This window comes from Balaenoptera physalus (genome assembly GCF_965194825.1).
Source record: "Balaenoptera physalus genome assembly, chromosome: 15".
In the NCBI taxonomy this organism is placed as follows: Eukaryota; Metazoa; Chordata; class Mammalia; order Artiodactyla; family Balaenopteridae; genus Balaenoptera; species Balaenoptera physalus.
The window spans coordinates 39,434,549-39,460,740 of record NC_138894.1 but is presented as its reverse complement, the minus strand read 5'-3'; the positions used below and the strand labels follow the sequence as shown (position 1 = coordinate 39,460,740).

The window sequence follows — 26,192 nt, the reverse complement described above, 5'->3', positions numbered from 1 at the left end:
GACGTGAAATGAAAGATATGAACTAAATTCTTGGGAAAAATTAAAGGTCTATTTCCACACTATGTTTCACACCATTCATGATTCTGGATGGGTTAAAGACTTATGTGTGAAAACGAGTTCGTAAAAATCCTAGAAGAAAGTGTAATTATCTGCATGATCTTTGGGAAGTAGGTGTTTCTTAAGCATAGCAACAAAGACAGCACAAGGAAAAGACTGATTTAATTGCATAAATAGAAATGTCTGTACCTTAAAAACCAAAATAATAAGGTGAAAAGGCAAAAATAAACAGGAAAAATTGTAAACAACTATTCTTCCTATTTAAAATAGTCTCAAATCTTATAAGAAACAACAATAGGAAAATGAGCAAATGACGTAAATGGGCAATTTCCCAAAGAAATGTAATAGCCAAAAAGCATAGGTAAAAAAGTCCACTCAGTTATAATTAAAGACATGCAATGGAAGTTAATGAGATACCATTGTCCCCTTATCAAAATGGCAAAGATTTTCTAGAAATTCCAGTGTTAGTAAAGACTAGGGAACAGGAATTCTCATGCACAACTGGTGGAAATGAAAATCTGTACAACCTTTCTGGAGGGTAATATACCTCTCAGAAATGCAAATTCTTTGACCCTGCATTTCTAATGTAGGGGTTTATAATAGTGATGTGGAAACAATGCCCAGTGGTAGGGGCTAAGTTATGTGAGGCGACTTTTATATATCTATCTGATAGAATATAATTCAGCTGTTGATGCCCTAAATTAATACTTTTTGAAATTGAAAGATGCCCATAATATAATTGCTTCGAAAAAAGCAGTTAACAGCAGAGGATGATTTATATGCTAATCCTATTCTTGAGGGGAAAAAAACAATGAATCTGTAATTTATGGGAAAAGGCTTGGAAAGAAATACACAGAGGTGTTAACTGAGTTATCTCTGAGTACCGGAGTTACACATAACTTTTACTTTTCTTCTTTCTCTATGACTAAAATATAAATTAGTTGTAAATTTAAAAAGAACACACATACACTACGATTCCTAAAAAACTCAAAAAACAAAAATCACTCCAGTAATCTTAGAGCAATCAGATGAAAAATGCCCTCATGTATACTGTTGATGTGTACGTTTGGTGCAGCCTTTCTAGAAAGCAATTTGGCCAGATTTCTAAAAGCCAAAAAATATCATATCCAGAATGACCCAGTCATTCTGGTTTTAAGAAGCTATCCAAAAGAAATAATAAGATATATGCAGTGCTATTTGTAATGAGAAACATTAGACCAAATGTCCAACAAAGGAGAATGATTAAGTAAATTATGGGGCCCTCTATGATGCACCCTTGTATATGCTCTTCCAGGGGACCCTGGGGTTCAGGAGAAGGCAGTCTGTGCAGTTTTTCCTCTGAGTTCTCAGAAAGGTCTGTCTAGCTCTAACAGTATAATGCCCTGTAAGTCCATGACCTAGCTTCCTATAACTCATTCCAAAAGTTTCTTTGTCAAGGAAGTTGTTTAAAACAGAATCTCAGTGAATTGCCCTCAAGTCTCTGCTACAATGATGGTTTTAGACAATCCTGGCTTAGCTGTTCCATTGCCTCATCTGCTGTCTCTGAAGTTAGAGCAGAGAGTTGTCTATCGGGGGCGAGCTGGGAAATGTTTAACCAACAGCCCTGTGGTAGGGGAGTTGTTTTGGACACAGCATTTGCCAATTTCTGTTGTGTAGATACTCCCACTGTGTCTGATTCAAGCTACCAGCATCCCTGAACACAGAGTTGAGAAGGGATGTACAGTAGCGTAGCGTTAGATAGTATTTCTACCACACAGATAGATTTGATGTACGAACAGAAATAATAGTAAAATAGAGCAAATAATTAGGTAAATAGAAATTTTTTTCTTTTCTTTTATATTTATGTGAGATGATGGATGATCACCAAACTTATTGTGGTGATCATTTCATGATGCTTGTGGGTCAAATCGTCGTGCTCTGCACCTTGAACTTGGACAGTACAGTATGTCAATTGTGTCTCAGGGGAATTGCAAGAAAAAAAAGAAAAAGAGAATTAGAAAGTGATGAATTCTGAGTAGTACTACCTTTATTTTTAGTATAAAATATTTCATTGTAAGTTTATATAATTTAACTTTTAATAATGGCTGTGAGTTATGGCACCAGAATAAAACACTACGTAGTTTTTTCAGACAGGAGGGAGTACTGCCTGGTAGGAAGATAAAGAAAGTGTCATTTCAGGGGTACCTGCCTCTCCTAAGTTCGTCTCTAAACGGTTATTTGATAGTTTCATCCAAAAATAGTGAAAATAAAATACAAAGTATGTAAATACCATTTATTGAACAGTTACTAGGTGCCAGGCTCTGTGTTAAATGTCCTGAATATACTATCCAGCAGCACAATCTAAGGGTCATTTTTTTTCTGAGGCCACTGATATTATTTAAAGATGGCGAGGAGAATGTAGGTGGTGGTTATTTTTAAGTAATAAAATTAGAGAAGTGTAGGCAGAATTTTTTTTCTTTTCTCTTGTCCTCCTTCCCCTGGATCCCCTCCTTCCCCTCCTTCTCCTCTTCCCCTTTCTCTCCCCCCACCCCTTCTGCTTTCGCTTCTACTCTTTTCCTCACTCAGTCTTAGACATTTGCATTTATAGACCCCCAAGAAACATTTATTCTTTCAGGATTCTGAGCTGACCTGGGAGTTCCTTAAGACTCTTCCTTTATAGCTTTTCTGCTGCCAATCCTTTTCATCCACGATTTGTTCTAGAAACAAGAATCACTGTTTACTCAGCTCAGAATCAGACACACTACCTATGACAGCTAGTGAAATGTAAATTATGAGTAAGGAACTCTAGGACAATTAACTGTGCCCCCTCATGCCGTTACTTAAACTTTGAAAGTGTTGGTTTCCTCATCTGTGAAGTGGGAGTGGCCATCCTGCCATGTTTCTGATTTGGGGGGCTGTTCTGAGGTCTAAGGAGACGTTGCATGTGACAGTGCACTGTTGATGGTAAAGCAATGAGTGTACACGTGGTGGAAGTGACTTGGTTTTCTGATGACATATTCATGTGTAAGGTCACAAATTCCACCCTCACTCCCCCCCTCCCCCACAACGGGTCCATGATCCTCCTCCCCTTGCCCATTCAAGGGACATTAAGCTGATGGGTCCAGCACTTCCACTGTGACGGTGAAGAGCACAGGGTCTGAACACACTTCTGAGATGAATTACCATTCTGTCACTTACTAGCTCTGTGACATTGGACAAATCACAGAACCATTCTGATCCCGAGTTTCCTCACTTGTAAATCTGTGTAGCAATACCTTGCCTGGAGAATTGCTTAAAGGACTAAGCGAATAACACACATTCAAGGTGCTCAGCAGAGGGACAGACACCTGGAGCATGCTGCTCAGAAGTTCTTGCTGTTACTAAGTGCTGCATCGCCTCAATGAACCTGTGGTTCAGTCCTCAGTGCCCCTTTTGGCAGCCCGGCAGGTGGTATGGTCCCCCCCAGTCTCAGCATGGCCTCCACAAAGATCAGGTGTCTGGTTTGGCAAGGAATTTTGGCTCTTGGAAAGTAGGAAGAGGCAAGTGTTGGTGACGGCACCCTCTCAGCTCATTCTCCAGTCAGAACCTTGTCTTCCTAGTCTCTTTAGGCACCTTGCTTGCTCTCACATAGCTGCCACTTAATCTGACCAAGGTCTGAGTAGCAGAAGTGCCCCATTCGAAGCTGGGATGCCAGCTTTCCATGCTCCTCTCTGCTATCCCATCATTATCCTATCTGTCCTCCAACTTTATTTTAGTTCATAGCTGGTAATGTTTTTGCTTACCTTAAAGGCCTCGCTTTCAATCTTTCAGGGTTGCATGTATCTACCAGGGAGTACAATCAAGGAGATCGCCACAAACCCAGAAGAAGCGGGGAAGTTTGTCTTTGAAGTCATTCCAGGTAGGTGACGAAATGTGGGATAGACGTGCATCACGTTCCCATGTTACTTCTGACCCCAGAAGTCAAGGCTACATTCAGTGAGTCTGTCAACCAGCTAGCCAACCAACCTAGTAAGAATGCATAAGAGTTCTGTATATAGTTAATGATCCCATACTAGTTCATTAACAACATGTGAACTTAGTGGGTGTGCATCCGGTTGAGCTCTGTAAGCATCTCACGAGCACCTGCTTGGAGCCAGGTATCCACTAGGCACTGGGATACTGATTGGAAAGTACATCATCCCTGCTCGCCAAAAGGAGCTCAACTTTGAAGGTAAGTGGGACAATAAAATGAACAGTTATATTATAAATTGAACCATGTGAAGTCACCATGTTGGTAGGTCAAAAACGGTCGACAGTCAACAGTCTCATGTGGTGCATTGTGACCTATTAAGAAATGACAACTCCGACTTACTGAGCACTTACTACATGTCAGGCGCTGTAATTTACCTATTGCACAAGTTAGCCGCACACTGGAGGGTGTCTCTTTCTAATCAAGAGTTACCTTCCTCGAATGCATTTGGGGAAAGGGGAAGTTTGTCTCAGTTTGTCTCAAGGGGAGTTTGCTTGTGTCTGTGGAAGTCTGTCACACTGAGGCTCTCCTCCCTGTCTCTTGCTCCTTCACCAGCCCCACCCCACCCCGCAACCAGCAGGAACTACAGAGCTGCGGGTCCAGCTATGCAGCCAGATTGCTGCTGCCATGCTGACACAGCAGGGGAGACCAACGTCCCCTGAGTGCCCCTTGCCTTAAATTTCTTCTTACCTCTCACGCAAGGCAGCTGTGTGCATAAGAAACTTGATGGCAAAGTCAGTGTAGCAGAGAGGATAGACGTGCCCCATTTGGAGCCAGCGTGCCCGGGGCCACATCCTGGCCCTGCCACTTACTATGTGTGTAATTGTGATCAATTATTTAATTTAATAATTTAATTTGATTATTTAATTTCTCTTTGCCTCTGTTTCTTTACCTGGGAAATGGGGACAATGATGATGATAGTGAAGATTAAGTAAAGAAATATATATGCCACACTTGGTGCAGTGCCAAGTGTTTGAAGTTTGGGCAATAACTAGAGGAAATTGTAATGTAGAAACCAATCCCAAAACTGGCTCTGACTGTTTATAGAAAACAAAGAAAAACAGGTGTTTTTTTTTTAAAGTTCAGCTCTTCCCAAGTGGCCCCCTCATGGACACTCCCTTGCTTTTTATCTGAGGGTCTATCCATTTTTCTTCCTCCTCAGAGGAAGAGCCTACTTTTCCAGTCTCTCCTTTCTGGGATAACCCCACCTGTTTCCCACGAGGTTTCTTCTATCCCTAGGATCCCTTTCCCAGCACAATTCAAGGGATGTGACCATTCATGATGACACATGTCCCAAAACCTGATTTTTCAATCTGGGGTGACCCTGCTGAGAGCTCCAACTGCAAATTTACTGTGGACTTTGCAGTAACTTGAAGACTGCTGTTACTGAAGGATGAAGATTTGTTCTCTCATTGTCACTCACACTTACAGCTGTCTCCTGGGCTGCTGGGGGAATTCTTGGACAGATTCACACGTGTGTATGTGCACATGCACACACTCAACTCATAAGGACAAATAATTCTAAAGCAATAGTAAGGCAGGGAACCATTTTCCTAAAGACACCATCATTCTCAAGGTTCCACCTAACCTAAAATGAGACAACCCTTTATGTTATGATGTAGAGAATTTTCAGTTCCTCTTTTTGTCATCCTCTTGTGCAAGACAATTCTCAGGGGCCAGCGCTGGCATAAGAAATGGCCTTCCTAATCGGGGCCCCCTCTCTGTGATCACCAGTTTTAGCTGCACAAAGGCCATAGAGAAGAATTCGGTTGTTGTTAATGCTGTTTTTCTTTATTTGGAGCAGGCAAAAGTTTGAGGCAAGCTTCTCCCTCCCTAACTACCTCAAGCAGCATAATTATCTGTCTCTCACCCAAAGGGAGTCATCAGGGATGGGGGGTTTATTCCTTCTGTAGGATATGTAGCATTTAATTCTCATACTGCCTTCTGAAATGTTACACCAAAATTATTGAGCACCTGCTATGAGCCAGGCACTATTGTAGGAACTGGGGATCCAGCAACGAACAAAACAGCCTGTATGCAGCTTACAGTCAATGGGAAGAGACTGAAAACAAACCAAATAAATGAGAACGTTGTATAGTTTCATTATGGGATAAGTACTATGGGAAGAAAGCAAAGAAAGAGAAAGTACTGGATGAGGTGGGGATGGCAACTATTGATTTGTCATTTGAAATAGAGCGGGAAGAATAGACATCATTGAGAAGGTGAACTTTGAGCCAAGATCGAAGGAAGTGAAGGCGTGAGCCAAGTGCACATCTGGAGGAAGAGCATTCCAGGAAGGGGAACAGCCAGTGCAAAGTTTCTGAGCCTATTTCTTGTGTTCAGGAAACATCAAGGAGGCCAAGGTGGTTACAGTGAAGTGCTGAGAAGGCAGAAGAGTAGGTGATTTGGCCAGGGGTGGGCATAGGTTTTACAGGCACTGGTAGGCAACTGTAAAAAGTTTAGTTTTTGTGCTAGAAGGATGGAAAACCATTGGGAGATTTTGAGCAGAGAAGTAACGTGATCTGACTTTTGTTTTAAAACTCTTTTGAGTTGAGACTAAAAAGGGGCAAAGACGGAGCAGGAACACCAGTGAGGAGATTATTGTAATTATCCAAGTCAGAGATAGTAACAATGAAGGGGGTGAGAAACGATCAATTTCTAGACACATTTTGAAGGTAGAGAGGACTTCATCTGCTGATGGATTGGATGTAGGAAAGAGAAGTCAAGGTTGACTCTAAGGTTTTCACACAAACAACAGGAAGGATGGCTTTCCTGAGATTTGTGCATGTGACCAGTTCTGGGTGGAAGATCAGGGCTTTAGCTTTGGACATATTAAGTAATTAATTCAATTTTAATGATAAGGAAACCAATGTTCAGGATAATTGAGCTACTGCTGTGATACAGGTGATGACAGGATGTTAAGGGATTTAGAAAAGGGAGTCCCCACTCCATCTGGAGTGGGAGGAGGAGGTTTGAAGGAAGGGTCCTTAGAGAAGATAACATTTGCACTAGGTTTTAAAGGATGGATAGGAGTTCCTTAGGCAGGGGAAGAAAAGAAGGGAGGTTCCTTTCTGACAGGGGTAACAGCCCAATAGGTGACACAGGCTGAACACACTGTTTAAGTCAGAGGAAGTATGTGCCTGAGGGCAGAGATGCTGTCCATGGGCTCTGTATTAATGTCAGGCAGTTTCCCTCAAAGACAGCTCTCCCTCGCACCCCAATGTGCCCAAACATTCATTTTTTTGAAGGGTAACAAAGAATTTTCAAATTCCCTTTGGTTCTTGTCTCTTGAATCTATCTTAATATTACCCAGCCTCACCTTCCTTAGCCTTTGGGATGACTTACTTCTCAATCCATCTTGTCATCAGCTCTTCTAATCAGAAAGATTGGTCCAAAGAAGCCCTGGTCATTGAGGAACGTCCTGAGAGCTGGATATTTCTCAGTGGTGTTGCCATGATGGAACCAAAGGAATCTCTCAGGAATGAGAGAAAACTGAGAAGGCATGTTCTTGATAACATAATAGACTGGAGTGTAGGCATGGTGGAGAAGGATACCAGATAAATTTTGGCCAAGGTAAAATTTGAAGTACTATGGGCTGGTGGAAACTGTTGGGAGAAAGACCCATGGCCTTGCCTTGAGTTTGGTGATAACTTACTGGGTACCAATGGGCAAGACCCTTTGCATCTCTGGGCTTCAGTTCCATTATTTGTAGAGCGGAAATGATACTAGAGCCCTACTCTATTACTAAAGGATGTTGTGTTTCCTATGGGATTCTTTAGTTCTGCCCTGAGGGCTTTTTACTGCCCATCTTACTTCTGGCAACACCCAGTTTCATAATGTTCCTCAGTGGCCGGCACTTCCATGGGCTGACACTTCTGGCCAGAAGAGCTGATGACCCAGTGATAAGACGGATTCAGAATCAGGTTGTCCCAAAGTGTAAAAGAAAGTGAGGCTGGGTAATATTAAGATAGGTTGAAGAGACTGAAAACAAAGGGACTTTGAAAGCATTTTGTTGCTATGTAAGAAAATACAGGTTTGGGCCCAACTGGGCAGCTAGAACAGGCTCTTTTTTTTAAGCTTTTTAAAAGTTGAAGTATAGTTGATGTACAATATTATATAAATTACAGGTGTACAATATACTGATTCACAGTTTTTGAAGGTTATACCCCATTTATAGTTATTATAAAATACTGGGTATATTCCCACGTTGTACAATATATCCCCGTAGCTTATTTTATACCCAATAGTTTGTCCCTCCTAATCCCCTACCCCTGTATTGCCCCTCCCCCATCCCTCTCCACACTGGTAACCACTAGTTTGTTCTCTATATCTGTGAGTTTGCTTCTTTTTTTGTTATATTCACTAGTTTGTTGTATTTTTTAGATATCACATATAAGCAATACCATACAGTATTTGTCTTTCTCTGACTTATTTCACTTAGCATGATGCCCTCCAAGTTCACCCATGTTGCTGCAAATGGCAAAATTTTGTTCTTTTTTGTGGCTAAGTAATATTCCATCGTATATATATACCACATCTTCTTTATCCATTCATCAGTTAATGGACACTTAGGTTGCTTCCATATCTTGGGAACTGCAAATAATGCTATGAACATCGGGGTTCATGTATCTTTTCAAATTAGTGTTTTTGTTTTCTTCAGATAAATACCCAGGAGTGGAATTGCTGGGTCATATGGTAGCAAAACAGGCTCCTTTTGAAGGAAATGCCCTGATATTTTGAGAAGAATGGGTTGATGTCCCCTAAAGCAATGTGAGATTTAATAGTATCCTGTAATTGAAAGGGATTGCTGTTATTTTCTTGTACTTTGTAAGACCTGTGTTTGATGTGCCCCTTCTCCCTCTCCTCTCCTTCTCTCTCCCTATTTTTCTCTCTTTGTCACTTTCTCTTATTCTTTCTCTTGGTCTCCTCTCCCCACTCTGCCCCCTTGTCATTTCTTCCACCCTTTTGTCCATTTGATAACACCAACCCAGGACAGACTACAGATGTCTGTCTGTAATCTTGCGTGTAAAGTGAAAACGATAAAGAAAGTCCTAACAAACTTCATTTGTCCATCAGCTATGTACCGAGAGCCTACCATTTGCAATGTCTTCATGCAGGCAGGAGGGCAGTAATCCTGAACAGGAGGCACCGATTCATAAGAAAGGCATACGGTGCTCATTGCCCCTCCCTCCTGAGTTGCTGTTCCCTCCTCCAACCCCACAGCTTAGCTCAGGGTAGCCTAGGAAGGTATCCATGATGGGTGTGATGGACTTAGGTTTCAGAATCGTATGGGCTGAGTCTCTCTCCTCTTGTACTGACACCGCCCCTTGAACTTCCTCTTAATTTTTGATAGGAAATGGCTTCTGTCCTCCATGGGGACAGATCTCAGCCCAAATCATCTCAGTTGCAAACCACTGAGTTCAACGATTTGTGTATAGGATTAGAGCTCCAGCAAAAACAATAAAGGTGCGTAGATACTCAGTTCTGCTGAGGAAAAGTAGATGCTTTTGTGCTGTTTGACTGCTTGTTTAATTGGACCAAAGAAGCAATTCAGGCTCAGCTTCCCCTTGCTGCCCCTTGCCCTGGCCCCTGACCAATGTATGACCTTCATTAGTGTTACTTCTTCCTCCAGCCTCATGTGACCAGAGTCGCACGGGACAGGACTCCTATGTCCTCATGGCCAGCTCCCAGGCGGAAATGGAGGAGTGGGTTAAATTCCTTAGGAGAGTCGCTGGCACACCCTCTGGAGGTAAGGACTCCTGCAGGCTTTCCTGGACAGGTGTCTGTGACATCTCAAGGATGGGAAGGAGGTAGATCCAGACAAGAGCTTTCCTTGAACAGTGTTCAAAGAAGACCACCAGAAGACAACTCCGAGGCCATGCTTATTGCCAAGGCTCTAACTTCCCTCCCTGGCTGATGTCAAAACCAACTCCAGATTAGCTGGAAGGACTGCAAGCCCTTTGCACTCATTGGCAAATGTGTGTGATGCCCTGAAGCAGTCCTTTCTCCTCTCTGGACACAGTGCTCTCATCTGTAAAACGAACAGGTTGCACCAGCTGACCCCAGTTCCTGGCAGCACTAACCTTCAGTGGTACCAAGAGCCTGCCCAGCTATGGGGGTTTGGGAACCCAAGAAGGTTGATGGCAAGATCTATGCTGAAAGCATAAGTTAGGCTGATCAGCACAGGAAACTAAAGCTGCTGTCCAGAATTGGGGTGGTCACAAGGGGGAGAGGTTCCGGAATTGTGTCTGCAGTCTTACAGGTACACAGTGAATTCAGGGTTGAACACTTTTCTGGGTTACTAGTGTTTGAGTTTATAAGCTCAAGTTCAAGGTTACAAGCTCAAGTGTTTGAGCTCTCTGAGAACACCCGGTGTTGTGTCCACTCTACAGGAGGGCCCTGCCTGTGAATAACTAATGTGAAAAAAATCTGAAATTAACCAACAGGTGAATCCAGTATGTGTTTTTTCCTTTCATAAAAATATGAAAGAACTGATGACACAATCTCAAGTGACCATTTTCCTTCAACTTTTTTAGGAACACACTCATTTGTGTCAACCCCAGGATAACAGTATAATTTATGACTATTTATCAGTTATGCCAGTTATGCCTGCCTGTTATTTTGGAAATTATTCGGGGGGGGCTGTTATAGCTCAGATATTAAATATTTATTTGATTGCCCAATAGTTTCTCTCAAAAATTATGAACATCTTAACAATTTTGTGGACATTGGAAAAAATATAGGAAAATAATCACTCCTAAAACGACCAGAGGTGTTTTTATATTTTCCTTCCAGCTGGTGTTCATATATACATACTTGTTTCTCAGGATGACAAACACAGGATTTATGCAGTTCAACACCTTTTATTTTCTAGCTTAATTTTCCCAAAGGGCTGTACAATCTTAATGGATAAATTTTATCCAAATGATGTTAAGCAAGAAAGAGGTATTTACTGGGCAGGTGCAAGCTACTCCAAGAAACCAAGGGCAGGAACTTCCAGGAAGACTGAAGGGACTGGGGCTGAGAACTGATCAACATGAGCTTATCCTGCCAGTTTCCCTGGGGCCACACAGCTTCCCATTCCGCTTTTCTCTGCCTGCCTGTTTTTCTCTAGTTAACAGCCCTCTAGCGCTCACGCCTGTCCCAGACACTGCTGTGCCAGCCCCAGCTTTCCCATATTTATCCCTGGAGTACCAGCAGAGGCTGAGCTCAGCCTCTACTGCCGCCCCATTCCAAACTCCTGGCTCAGCTGCGGTCAGGATCTGGGGCAGGGAGGAAGTCTTGTGGCCAGTGACCTGCCCAGGAGGGGGTGCGAGAAAAGAAGTGACTTGGATGGGACAGCCTAATTTGAGTGCCTGCCTCATACAAATAGCTGCAACCTATTACAAAAAAAGAGGAGAGTAGTTTCATTAACCATTTCCCAATTCCTAAACGCAGTATTTTTTATGGTGCTAATCAGGTTGAGATGAGGGGTTTATTTATTAAAGCTCTGTTATGTGCTGCTCAGCCTGGATGGTCTGACCTGTGACCTTCCTTATTGCCCTGGATTGTGAGATGGCTGACCTTTTCTGTTTTCCCTGGTCCAGTGCTTTAGGCTGTCTGCAGTGACAAGGGTAGCACATGTTGTCTAAATTATGCACCTGTTCTGAGTCAAAATGCTGTGGAGGCACTGTGCGTACCAGCATCTATGCCCCGTGTGGCGCTCTGCTCAGCCATGTCAGGGCGAACCGCTGCAATGGTCATAACCCACATGGGGATTTCTCCCTCACCCCACTCGGAGGCCACCACCATCAGAAGCAAGTCAAGCGTAAGTCCTGTAGGCAGAGGAAAGTCCAAGGGAGAAGAGATAAGAGTCCAGCACTATTTATGTATTCAAAGAACAAGGTTTGGATTTGATGTGGCATCTCAGATTGAACCAAAATCAGACATCTCAGGATGAGAAGGCATTTTAAGACAGCAGAGTCCAGTCTGAGGTCTTGGGACCAGTCAGACATTTGCTCTTCCTGTTTGTAAGTCAGGAAACTTCAGTCCTGAGGAAGTAAATGATTTGTCCAAGGGGCCCAGCTGTCGAGGGGCAGGCCTGGGGCTCTTGCCTCTGGGGAGGCCCTCTTTCGCCTTGTAAAGTGCCTCTGATCTGGGTCTGCTAGATCGGCAGGGCATGCCCCCTCGCACGCTGGAAAGTCACTGAGGTATGTTGTTGCTGTCTTTTTTTCAGCTCTTCATGAAACTTTCTATGACTTTTCCCACCCAGAACCTACCCACTTCTCACCACCTCTGTTACTTGCCATCCTGGTTGAGGCGCCAGACTGCCTCGTTCGAATTGCAGCAGTGGTCTCCAAACTCTCTCCACGCTTCCAGGCTCGCCTTCTTGTAGTCTGTTTTCAACAGAGAGAAGAGTGAGCTTATTAAACCTGTCATCTCAAGACCTTCTCTGCTCATTACTGTCCAATAGCTTCCTTTCTCTCTCAGAGGAAAAGTCAGAAGCCTTATAATGACTCCACGCACAATCTTCCCCCACCCCCATGACCTCTCTGACCTTGTTTTCTAGAACCTTCTCCAGTGCTCATTTCACTCCAGCTTCACCAGCCTCCTTGCTCTTCCCCAGACACCCTAGGTACATTCCTGACTCACGGCCCTTGCACTTGCTGCTTCCTCTGTCTGGAACCCTCCTTCCCCAGGGTGCTGCACGGCTTGGTCCCTTGCTTTCCTCAGGTCTTTGCTCAAACTTCACTTCAGTGAGCCTTCCCCTGATCGTCCCGTTTAACATTGAACCCCTTCCCCACCAAGTCATTCTCATGACAATTCTGCAGAGCTCAGGCTTCCTCCTGCCCCGACTCCTTTTCTGGCTCCCCTGATGGGAGAGAGGGTCCACATGGTCCCCGTGGCATACCTAACTTCTTCCCCTCGGCTCCTTCTGCCTCTGAGTTGACGCTGAACACGCCTCTTACCTTGTCCGATTTGATTCTGGGACCAATTCCAGTGGGTGTGTGTTGGGGAGAGGGGGAGGGTTCCCCACACGTCTAAGCAATTCTTGGACACCAGCTAGGTGTTCTACAATTTAACTCAATTTTGATACTATCTACCTGGAGATAGCTTCAGATTTCACAGGTTAATGGCTCAGTCCTACAAGACTGCCCTCATATGCCTATGGCAAGTCCGGATTGTACCCTGTGCGTCTGACCAACCAGCTACAGATTGGAAGTTCCACAACCCCCTCCTTGGGTTCAAATAATTTGCTAGAGTGGCTCACAGAACACAGGAAACCAGTTTACTTACTAGATTACTGGCTTATTATAGTAGAACAAAGCTCTGGAACAGCCAGATAGAAGAGATGCATAGAGAAGGTATGGGGAACGGGCACGGAACTTGCATGCCCTCCCCCAGCGCCATTCTACCTACACCTCCTTGTGTTCACCAACCCGGAAGCTCTCTGAACACATCCTTTTGGGCTTTTCTGGAGGCTTTAGTACATAGGCATGATTGATTAAATCATTGGCCATTGGTGATTGAACTCAATCGCCAGCCCCTCGCCCCTCCCTGGTGGGTGGGGCTGAAAGTTCCAAACTAATAATCACATTGGTTGGTTGGTTGGTTCCCCTGGCAACCAGCCCCCATCCTTAGCTGGGATCCAAAAATTACCTCTTTAACATAACGAAAGACACTTTATCGCTCTCATCGCAGGAAATTTGAAGAGTTTTAGGAACTCTGTGCCAGGAAATGGGTGGAAGACGAAAAAATATTTCTTATTATACATCACAATATTGCACATTGGAGAGCAGCTCTTTGGTGCTCCTTGGTGTTCCAGCCTTTTCCTTCCTAGACAGCCAATTTATCTCTCTCTCTCTCACTCCCTTTTTTTTTCTTCTTTCTTTTTTTTTTTTTTTTTTTTTTCCTACCTTTTCTTAAGGGCCCAGCTGGAAAGGTTAGATTAATTTTTTCCCAGAAGTTCTGGATGCAATTCTAAGTTGTCCCGAATTACGAAGGAGAAAGGGAAGGGAGGTGATCACACCTCAACTTCAGGTGACTTGTTCCCAGGCTCCCAGCTGCCCACTTTCTCCAAACCACCTCCCCCTTTTAGTAAGAGGGCTCTGCCTTCCCTGGATCTCAGCATTGAAACCTGATCTCCGTCCCATCCCCAGGAGGCTGGCAGCCATATTGCAAATTGTTACTCAGTCGGGACCTGCTTTGCCTCCTTCCTGCGGAGGATGGCCTTTGAAGTTTTCCTTGGGCCATCACTGGGTGCAGAAGCACTGCACTCAATTATGCGAAGCTCTGCTCCACCCAACCAGGTTGAAAGACCCTGGGGCAGGTCTCATGGTTTAAGCGTCTTTGTGTGTTTGCCAGCACTAGGCATGGTTCATGTAAATATGGAATTGTTCTATGCCTCAGGTTCCTTTTCTCCCTCTCATTTCTTTAGGTCTCTGCAGCCTTCAGAGCAAGATTTCACAACCCACAGCCCGGCGTAGCCTGTGGGAGCGTGGTCTCTGTGATTCACTGTTACCTCATGTGTCTTGCTTCTTTCTCTCTGGCTAAATGGGACATTACGAGGCATGATTTTTATTTATTTTCATTAATTCCCTCACCTCCCTTCCCCTGAGATCCTAACACCAGACAGATACTTATTTATTCATTTGCTCAACAAATATTTCTTGAGCATGTGTCACGTGCCAGGCGTGGCCCCAGCACTGGGAGTACAACAGTGAGAGAGAGAAGAAGAGAGAAAAAAAGAAAAGACAAAGTCTCTACTTTCAAGGAGCTCACAGTCTAGCAGGAGACACAGAAAGGAAACAAAAACCCCAAGGAAAACCATAAAATTACAACTGCGAAAAGTACCATGAAGAAAAAAACTCATGGTGCTATATAAGGGGAAAAAAAATGTCTTTGTTAAGAAGTTCAGGGAAGACGTCCCTGAACTAGTGATGATTAAGCTTCTATCTGAAAAGCCAGTAGAGGCCAGCTAGGCAGAGAAGGGGGAAGAGGAGCAGTGTCCCAGTCAGAGGAATAGCATGTGCAAAGGTCCTGTGGCAGAAAGGAGAATGGGCTCTGGAGTGAGAGGAAGGCGAGAACAGTGGAGATAGCTATGTTAAAGATGTGGGTCTTCATCCTAAAGTGGCTTGGATGAGGGTGGGGGTGGTGGAGATGGAGAGAAGTAAACAGGCTTGCTTGTTTCTGTGGTAGCATTGCCAGGACATAGGAGTGAATTTGACATGGAAGGAGACCGTGGTGTCACAGATGAGTCCGCCTTTCCTAGGAGCACATGGAAGGGTGAACTTGGTTGGCAGCATCACACTGCCCAGGACCCTTCCTGGCAGTCCTTCCCTGCCCCTGCCTATCCTGCCCATGAGGCTGAGAGTCCATTTCAAGTCTCCTGGGCATGTCTAGTTGGCCTGCTGCACTCTTTGCTGAATCTTCTCAATGGGAGGGAGGAAATCATCTCATTTTACCCGGCAACCCACCTCCAAGATCCTTCTCTCTGAATGCTCCACTGAGCCACATGCAACTCAGTCATTTCCAGGGAAGGGTAGGCTGGCTTCATCAGCGCTAAGTGAAATCCTGTGTTCCTGCCAGAGGCTTTGATATATGGAGCGACGTTGGTAAGGGCTGTGTGTGGGATTTTTTCTTTTTTTTAACCCACCTCCCTGGTATTCCTTGAATGGCAGTTGACAATTCGCTGCTAAGTAAAAGGAGGCACTTATTTTTATTGCGGGGGCCTTGACAGCTTTATGTTCACTCTTTAAAAGCCAAGAGTCATGTGTGTAAAGGTGAGTGGGGAGGAGAAGCAGTGTGGGAAGGAGGAAGGGAGGGCCGGGGCAGGTGCCGACACATCCCATGGTTTCAGTGCCGGAATCTGAACCTGAAGCAGTATTGACAAGCATGTGTTGATCTGGAAGCAAGAGGGGACGGTTCTTGCAGCTTGGGGAGGAGGGAAGATCTGAGCCTGGCCCAGCAGAAAGTACGATTCCTCGGCCCCCGCCATGCCTCATATTCCCAGGATGCCGCGGTGGGAACTGGGCTGTGGCTTTCCTGCCCTGGCACTGCTCTTTTGCTGGAATTTCAGGAAGAAAACCCCCAAGCTCCAAAAGAAAGGTATTTCTCTCCTATTTTGGGATTCAATTCTTCCATGAAAAGACACTTCGCCCAGCTCCCCTTCCCTCTCCTGTCTGAGAGGGGCATCCTCCTGGGGCTGAGCTTCTGGGGACGGGGCCAGTGGGGAGAGGGAGGAGAGGGGCAGGGCGGGCTCTCGGTGACCTGGGCTGGACTGGAGGTGGGGTGGGAGGGGCTCTTGTCCTGAATCCAGGAGTGTTGGAGCGATGATGAAGTAGGAGCTAGGTTAGAAAGGAGGTGACAGCTAATCTTTCTACTTTTGCTTACCGGAACCAGCACAGTGTTCTGGGGTTTTCCAGCAAATCTGGGGAGAGGGCTTAAGAAGTAAAGAATGGAGGATGGCTTGTGAGCAGAAATTGCGCAGCTTACCCCTCTCTCTCTTCCCTTGAGCCTTGCTGCCGTCTGAAATTTCACCTAGACAATTTTATTCCACTGAGTTTAAACAAGAAGATTAAAGTACCGATTTTAGAATCACAGGGCAAATATGACCTTGGACAGATTCCTAATCTGAGTCTCAGTTTTCTCATCTGTAAAATGGAACAATTGTAGGGTTCTTATGAGGACTAAATGAGAGCACACATGAAAGCTTTTAGGGTAGTCTGTCATACATTAGCTTAATTAATTAAATGTATTAATAATTAGATTACATATTATAATTAATTAAGAGTTGTACCTGTTTAGATGGAAATGCGTCTGTTAATGGTGACGGGTCCAAAGTGATGAGGAGTTCCGGGTGGATGAGTGGCCGGCAGAGGTTAAAAAGAGCAGTAGGGCACTAGTTCCCTAAAGGACTGAGTGCAAGCTAGGAGGGCATGGCACAGAAAGGGGAGCTGGGTTTCACCTCTTGGAATCCTTGGGGTGGGAGATGGTCGTTGAGTACCTGTCTACTGTCTTCCTCCTTCACTGGTCCCTTCCCTAGTTTCCCTGGATTTTTTGGTTCATCTATTCCCTTATATTTAGGCTCTTTCATGTCCACCCAGGATCAAAGGGTAGCAATCAGGATCCAGAAGTCAGCGGTAGGTAGAACTCACGATTGGGTCTTTGGAGTTCCAGGGACGTTTTGGATTCCGAGTTCATCATATGCGATGTGAGATGAAAAGTGACCAACCCTGACCTAGACAAACTGAACAAACAAGGATGCCCTTTCTCTCATGTTAGAAGGGACCTGTGGGTCCTGATGTCTCTAGAGCAGGTCGTGGTCATTTCTTGATAAGAATAACTTGGCCTGATTTCTAGGCTGGAGATGGAAAGTTTGGAGTCTTTATCATACGGGTGATATTTAAAGCCGTGAGATTATGCAGTAGATGCAGATGCAGAAGGAAAGGCCTGAGACACTGCAACCTTTAGAGGACAGGGAGGAAGGAAGACTCATCCAAGGAGGCAGGGAGCGAGAGGCCAAAGAAATAAATGGAGAACCAAAAGTCATGTGAGGAATTGTCTCAAGAAGGAGGGGTGATTTGCTGGGTCACATGTTGCTGATGGAACAGTTCAGATAAAGACTAAGAATTTGACCCTGGATTTTAAAAATGTAGAGGCCATTGATTTCTTTGACAAGCCCAAGTTTGAGGAAATGCTGAGCTGAGTACATTTAGGAGAGAAGGGATGGGCAACAGGAGGAATGGAAGACGGCAGGTAACAGCACTTTGAGAACTAGCCTGTCATGTGGCAGGCTCTGTGCCAGGAGGTAAAAATAGATGGTGAGCCAGGCGGGCTGTCTGCCTCCGAGGAGCCCACAGTCCAGTGGAAGAGAGATGCTTAACTAAATCATCATAAAGGGACACGAGAAGTGATGAAGTATGCACACGGTGCGCCATGAGCACAGCAGAGGGAGCAACCAATTCCCTCTTAGAAGAAGGTGTTTGAGTTCAGGCTGCAGGAAAATCAGGTTTCCAGGTGGGGAGGAGGGAGGCCTTTCACTCCAGAGTTTTTAAGAGAAAGACTATTTTTCCTTCTTTCTATCATAATCTCCAGCTACCAAAGAAGCTGGTCCACAGCAGATGCTCAGTCTATATTTGCCAGATGATTTCATGAGTTCCAGTGGAAGGAATTTGCAAGAAAAAGAATTGCAAAAGAAACCATTACAATAATGTTTACAGTATGAGCGAGGATGGAGAAGAGAAACAGTTTAAAGGGGACTTAAAAGGTCCTGATCTGTTAAGAAGGAAGGAGGGTTGTTGCAGATACTTCTAACGCTCACACTTTTTCTAACTGGATTAGTTGAGGGCGGGTACCTGGCGTTAATGGCTTTGTACTGTCAAGGCCTAGGAAAGTGCCTGCTGCTTGACTGCTTGATTGACTGAAGGCTATTGTCTGTGGGGAAGTGTGTAGGAGAAGCAGTGATATGGGAGAGTTGGGGACGGGATGAGAGTGAGATTGGAGAAGACAGTGGGAGAACTGCCATCAGATGTTGGGCTTATAGGCACAGAAGAGGGACAGAAAGAAATGAGGGAGATAGAGATGATATATAGAGAGAGATTGGACCAGGTATGCGGATTTATGTGTCAGTTTATAGGTGATATCCAAATGCATGGAGTTGTATGAACTTTCCCAAGGATAACATCTAGAGTGAGGAGAAGTCTGAGTTGGAATGCTAGGAAATGACACACTGAAGGGGCAGGTGGAGGAAGGGCAAGTACAGGAGCCTGCAGAGGTGGCTGCAGAGAGATGAGACTAGAATGAGGGTGGACGGTTTCACAGCCACATAAGGAGAAAGTCTTGAGGAAGGAAGGAGAATCAATACCATCAGAGTCTTCAGAGAAGACCAGTAGAGTGTGGAATGAACATAGGTCAGATTTGGCCATTAGGAGGGCACGAGAAATCTTAGTGAGCAGATTGGATGGGAAGATGCAGCTTGTGAAACCAGGTTGAGATGGATTGAGAGTTTACATGAATAACAAGGGAAACAGTAGAGGCTATGAGGGTGGATGACTCTTTCCAGAAGTAGACATGTTTTTCTATGAGCATATTGGTGAAGAGAAGAAAGGCAGGTATTAGTTGATTGCATGAGAGCAGGGGTGGGAGATGATTCTTTAATAAATTGGTAAAGATTTAGACTCACATGCTCTTTCAATCTAAGATATAAAAGAGGATTGAAGACCTAGAAGAGGTGGAAAAGGATGGAACCCACAGTTCAAGAAATATCATCTTAGAGGAAAGCATAGGGTAATTTTCTTCCCCTGAGAGAGGACAGGCAGACGGACAGAGGAGGAAGGATAGGAGAGGCAGAGAGTGGAGACCTGGGGGTTCTCTCATGATGTCCTTCATTTAGGGAGAAAAAGGAAGGAGGAGACAAGGTCACCTGCTGAGGCAGAGGGGAGGGGATTGCGTGGTGAAGATTTGGACCGAAGGTCTTATGGAGATCGGTATGCTCTGTACCTCTGTGGCCTGAGAAAGGCATGGAGGGGGTGGTAGAGATGCTGGACGGAAAAGGAATGTTGGAAAATGAGTGTCCCGGGGAGAATGACATTGAAAGGCCTGACTGTGGGCATGGGAGGAAGAGAAGATGAACATAGGACATGGATGAGAGACTCAGTTGAGGAGAAAAGCTGGTGAACTGACTGTGCAGAGGGCTGGAAGAAGGAACTTGATTCCAGATCGTCTGCCTTGGGACCTCAGAGATAGAGCTCATGTTTGACAGCTCTGACGTCCCCATGAACACCGTTCCATTGTGTTTGCAGTATCTTTCTCCATGGGGATCCAGTGGGCTCCTTGAGCCCAAGTTCAACTGCTCTGAAACACATCTGCTTCTCCCTTTGAGGTGCCCTCCCTGGACCCCTCAAAGGGAATTTTACAAATGCCTCCTAGTCTATGTTTTGAGTCAGATCATTTTAATCATTTCCTTCCAGTTTGGTGAAAATATCTATCTAGCTCCTTTCACAGACAAACAGAAACCTAATGCTGTATAGTTCCTCACATCTTCTAATTGTTTCTCATTATTTTGCATGGAGTCCTTTCATTTTCATAACTTGGTAGTAAGCTAATTGAAAGCGAGAACCACATCTTACTGTCCCTCCTTTTCTGTATAACCCATTCCACGTGACCTGCTGTTAACACATGCAGGGCACTCAATAGATGTTAGTGTGAAGCTGAATTCATTTACTGATGGGGTCCCTACTATTGTTTAAACTATAGAAATGCCCAAATTGTCATGAATCACGGAAAGCACTTGCTTAAAGATGACATAATTCATTAAGTAATTCAGCAAAACTGGTTGACTGTCTACGTTGGGCCAGACCCCATGCTAAACAAGATAATGACAAGAAACCCCTCCCCATGTTCCCGACCTCAGGAAGCCTACAGTCTTGCAGAGGGCACAGTACTTACAAATGATAATAGCACAGTGGAAAAGGGATTGGGATATTACAGAAGGGATACAGGTGCACAGAGTGGCAATGGAGCCCCTCGGGCTGGGTCAGGGAAGACTTGGCAGAGGTGATGATATTGAGTCGGGACAAGGAACACGTAGAATCTTAGTAGACAGGGAAGGGAGAGATGAACAGACTGCCTCAGCAAGGACATGAGGACTGGAGAGCACTGTGGGCTTTGAGATCATCAGGTTGAGGTGCCAGATCAGGCAGAAAGGAAGGTAGGAGCCAGTACAAATGCCAGCCTGGTTTTCAAATTTTAGCCACAGAAATATTTAAGCAAACTGTCACACTGGAATGCTGTAAGTAAAACAGACAACAGCCCAGCAGGTCGGGTTGGGAGTAGGGAGGAGAGAGGCCCACCTGCTCAGCTCCTCTGAAATGCTCTCACCTCTCAGCCTCTGAGGGGCCTCTGAGGAACCCCTGGAGTTTTGAGGGGTAATTTGAAAATCGCTGCTGTGGCAAATGGGGAAGAAGTGGGTGACTATTAAAAACAAGGACAAACGTGCTCAGGTAGACCAGTTGTTTAAGTAGCAGGAGGGTTTTGAACAATTACAGGAGAGGAGACCACAGCAGGGAGAGGTGAGAGAGGAGTCCAGTCTGGCCTAGGGCAGTGGGAAGTGGGGAGGACACGGTGGATTCCAGAGAGATCGCTGCAGCTCTTTACATGTGGCATCTGTGTTAATTAGAGACTGGATAAAGGGGACCAACCAGAGAGAATCATGGGGAAAACCAAAGGGCTTTGGGAACAGTGTCCTAGCGACTGGAGTGGTCAGTGTAACAGAACCCTAATTATGCCAGAGGAAAAGCCAGGCAGGACAGAGCTGAAACCATGACTGTCTTCTGAATCTCCAGGACACAAAGGGCATGGGGCCCTGGGACCCCATGGGGCCCAGCCAACCAGTGTCCTGATTTATAAACTAACCTTGATACACTGCTGGGGTGGGGAAATTATAGAGCCAAGTGCTGGCAGGGCTCGGTGGAGCTGGTCCACACAAGCTGGAGGGAGGGTAGGGAAGGGAGGGAGGGAGGGAAGGGAGGGAAGGGAAGGAAGGAGGGAGGGAGAGAGGGAGGGAGGGAATTACACTGAAGGCAGTGTAATTTGGAAAAATATTTTTGGAAAGCAATTTGCATACTGTAGTCACTAAAATGTTCCAACCACTTGAACTAGTAATTCTACATGTGGGGATTGGCCCTAAGGAAATAGTCCAAAAGAAGGAAAAGCCTATGTTCATCCATCCAAATGTTAATTAATCAATTAAGCAATTAATTAGGAATTACACATTGCACTATATACATTCCAGGAACTCTGCTAGGGGGGTGGCCATGTTCGCTGTGGCAATGCTCATAATAGTAGAGCCCGGTAAACAACGTAAATTATTTAAAATGCCGCAGTGGTTTAATACAGTATGAGACATCCGTATGATAGACTATTATGCTTTAATGCTACATGACACAAGCAGAATTCAAAATGGCCTGCTTGCTTCTCTTGAGTTTACTGCCTGGGCTTGAATTCTGACGGTACTGTGTCCTGGCACCTGACCTTGGCAAGTTCATTAACACCTCTAAGGCTCAGTATCTTTCATAGGAAGGCGGGCACAATGATACCAACATCTCATGGGATTCCTGTCAAGATTAAATGAGAAAAGGTGTACAAATTTAGCATGATTCCTAGCACAAAACAAGCACTCATTAAAAGTGAGTTGTCATTTTAAATATGATAAATGTGTACAAACAGAAAAAGACTGACAGACTGCTTCAAATGGACAGCCCCCAATTTATAGCCCCAGGAAATATATCTGTGTGATTTGTCTTCTGTGTTTTGTTTAGTATCATTGCAGAAAATCAAGAAATAGACAAAGCAATTTGACCTATCAGTTCCTCCAAGGGAAGTCAGAGTGATGGGCAAGCTCTGTTTTTTCTCTTCCCAGCGGTGTTCGGCCAGCGCTTGGATGAGACCGTGGCCTATGAGCAGAAATTCGGCCCCCACCTGGTGCCCATCCTGGTGGAGAAGTGTGCCGAGTTCATCCTGGAGCACGGCCTGAACGAAGAGGGCATCTTCCGACTGCCTGGGCAGGACAACCTGGTGAAGCAGCTGAGAGATGCTTTTGACGCGGGGGAGCGGCCCTCCTTTGACAGGTATGCCGTCCTTGCCTCGCCTCCCCCGTGCCCTGCTTGGCTGAGAGGACCTCGCTCTACCAGTTGAGCTATGGGACTCGAATAGATGCTTCCAAAAGCCCTGGTTTGCAACAGAAAGAACCTTTTGTTTTGCTCGTAACTCAGAATTTGGGAGCCTGGAACACAGTTAGAGGAGCGTTCTGATCATTTAGGCGAGAGACAATGTGAACTAGAACTAGAGCCTTGCAGGGCAGGCAAGAGGTGTTTAGGATATGGTGGGAGGGGAAGGGTGGACCAAGGGAGAAAGATGGGACTTAACTCAAGGCACGCACTTCGGAGCGGATGAGGGGTGGAGAATTGCTGAGCTGGCTGTACCGACTCTGGGTGGTGGTTAAGGCACCATGTCTATATCCAAGGGCTCCATGGTCTTCCTCAGCTTTCCAGAAATGGCCAGAGCCAGGACTTCTTGTTAACTTGGGAGACCACAGTTCTGTGCAACTCTGAACTTGGTTCTGAACCCTTTGGGAGGGAGTGCATACCAACATCTTGGCGTTCTCCCAATCTCCTCTGTGGAGGTTGCCCAGTCCTGTTCGGGGCATTTCAGGTGCAACGACATTTCTTCCACCATCCCCCTCCCGCCCCTGCTGCTGCAGCCACCCTGCCAAGGTTTCCTTCTCTGCCCTGCTCAGAAGGTACAACCACCACCCGACATTGTATACTTTCTGTCTGTTGTGCAATATTTGCCCCAGTTGCCTGCACGCACTTGTCCTGCTGGCAAGAAAGAGCCACTGTTCTTTCCAAATCGGCAGCCCATAAACCAAGATTCAGTGAAACGGGCCTGAACTCTTCCAGTTTCCAAAGGCTGAAATTCCCCCAAGAGCTTATTTACGATAGAGGACTCGGGCTGATCCTGGGAAAATCGTGAACAGCTAAGTGTGGTGCTGTGTGGACCGTCTCACCCTCCCTCTCCCTCACTTCCCACTCCAATCACCAACGATGCCCACCCTCCCTCGGAAACATCGCCGAGACCCGTCTGTTTCTCTCCATTCTCACAGCCACTGTCTTAGTTTGGATCACCATATGTCTGTCTTTGCTGCCCTTGGCATGCAATAGGTTAACTTATCAAGGTGCTGTATTTTATCAGGAAAGCAACAGGTGAAGATGTTACTGGAACTAGAGCAGGTTATGGCCATCAAATTTAGAGAGCTTTCAGCAGGACCCTAAATCACATTTCATTATCAGGCACCGATTCAATCAAGTTCACTACCTTTATATTCACTTTTCTTTTTATGTTTTTAACTAGCTTTATGTTGATCAAAACATACAGATGGGTTGCTGCTAAGGCAATGAGAACAGTCAGCCAGGAGGACTAGAGGTGATTGTGGGGATTGCCAAACACCTGCCCAAGGCTTGAGCTTCTGCATCTGTAAAGTCAGCCTGGGTGGTAGACTTGGAGTCTTTGGTTCTGTGAAATCTTTGGGGCTGGAGGGAGGAGAGTTACCACACCTTGTCATGATAGCTCCACCCCCTAGAACTGAGGAAAAGAGTTTACACATCCAGAAATAGGAAGGGTGACCTGTGGCTCTTCGGAATCCTCCCAGGGATGACTCTTGGGTCCACGTGACCCGTGTGGGTACTCACCTAGATCCTCTACATAGGTCATGTATGCAGTTCCACCAGAGATCCCCCAAACTGCCTCCCTGGAATGAAGAAAAACAAAGGCGCTCTTACTTGGTAGAGTCTACTGGATGTATCTGGCGCTCATTAAACATATAAACATTATGGGATGGCTATCCATCTACTGGGATGGATACTGCCAATACACAATACACTCCCCATACCTATATTTCTGTGAGAAAAGGACAGACATGCCACATTAGAAGGTCAGTGCTACAAGGGAAGGGTAGGCAGACCACCTGAGAGGCCCTGGCTAATCTCTGATGGGTCAGGCGTTGAACTCAGAAGTTCATATAACATCATATAAGGATGTTCCATTAGGTGGGAGGAAAAGCAGACTCAGGAAAAATCATGCTGGAAACTTAGATTATAAGCATGACATCTGATCCAGCTCTGTTACAATGGGGGCACAAACATTAAACCAAAAATTTAAAGACATAACTGTAGACTTTCCATTGTGTTAAATACCAAAAAATGAAAAATAGATGGTATTAATACCATCTATTTTTCATTTCATTTCATTTTTTCATCATTTTTCACTTCAACAGGGGGCTTTTGACATGGTCTGCTGGATTTAGAATGCCCCCCCCCCCCCAAATGACACTTAAGCTGAGACAATAAACAAGCCTGAGGACTTAGTCAGACCAAGCAGCATTATCTTCCCCCGGCAAAATGAATTGGGAAGCTTTCTGTGGGTTGCAATATTCTACGATGATTTAGATGGCTAAATGTATTTTTTGATGATAATTTTGAAGTATCAATCCTATATGTGTGGTTACAATCCCTTTCTCTTTTCTAATGTTGGCTATTAGTTTCTCCTGATTGAACCATCTATAGAGTTTTGTGGGTTTTTTAAATTTATTAATTTATTTTATTTATGGCTGTGTTGGGTCTTCGTTTCTGTGTGAGGGCTTTCTCTAGCTGTGGCAAGCGGGGGCCACTCTTCATCGCGGTGTGCGGGCCTCTCACTATCGCGGCCTCTCTTGTTGCGGAGCACAGGCTCCAGACGCGCAGGCTCAGCAGTTGTGGCTCACGGGCCTAGTTGCTCTGCGGCATGTGGGATCTTCCCAGACCAGGGCTCGAACCCGTGTCCCCTGCATTGGCAGACGGATTCTCAACCACTGCGCCACCAGGGAAGCCCCGAGTTTGTCTTTTTTTATTGCTCTTTCTCTTCAAAAGTTTCTGGTTCTTGATGTATCATCTATACTGTTTTTGTCATTTCAAATTCTTTGTTTTCCATATTTGTTCTGTGGGTATGTTTTGAGTGTTGGGGGCTGTGCCAGTGACGGACAGTGCATTGGAGAATGGAGTCGTGGAGCCAGGAGGCCAGATAGGGGCTGGCAGAATCCTGGCAAAAGACCATGGCCTTTTGGAACAGGACAGGGAGTGAGGCCTAGAGGGATTCCTGGGACATTTGCAGAGTAGGATTAGAGGATGTGGGGTGAGGAAGATACTTCAATCAAACCTGAGTCCCTGGACCCTGATTAAGCCCACTGGGTGGATTGCGATGCAGAGGATTTGGGACAAAGGAGATCTTAGGACTTAGGAGAATGCTGCTCAGGCAAAGTGTCAGCTGGCTGTTGTCCTGCCATTTTCTGGGGAACTTCTCCTGCATTTTGACGAGAGGGCTCTGCCAAGGTATTTTTAGGCAGTGACTCAGCAGGGAAGGCTTCTCCAGAATCCCCACCTTAAGTGAATGGTCCCCACCCCCGATTTCCTGAGGGCAGCAGTGGAGCAGACGCAGGGCTCTGTGCCAGCTCAAGTTCTTCTTTGGAGGTGGAGTTCACAGGCTGCAAAGTGGGGGACCTTTCCAGAAGACAGTTCCAACCACTGGCTGTCAAAAACCCAAAAGAAAACATTTACATGAAACGTCAAGATAGAGA

General features: G+C 45.3%; 1 protein-coding gene across 3 annotated transcripts in view; it reads left to right on the top strand.

Annotated features, from left to right (window-relative positions):
• The window catches only part of ARHGAP25 (Rho GTPase activating protein 25), a 109,346-nt gene that overhangs the window by 65,334 nt on the left and 17,820 nt on the right, over positions 1-26,192 (top strand). The window contains exons 5-7 of one of the 3 annotated variants that reach the window (XM_082426013.1): positions 3,847-3,934; positions 9,678-9,794; positions 22,446-22,653. In XM_082426013.1, coding sequence (XP_082282139.1) covers positions 3,847-3,934; positions 9,678-9,794; positions 22,446-22,653 — 413 coding nt within the window. The other 2 variants (XM_082426014.1, XM_082426015.1) reach the window with 2 other exon arrangements.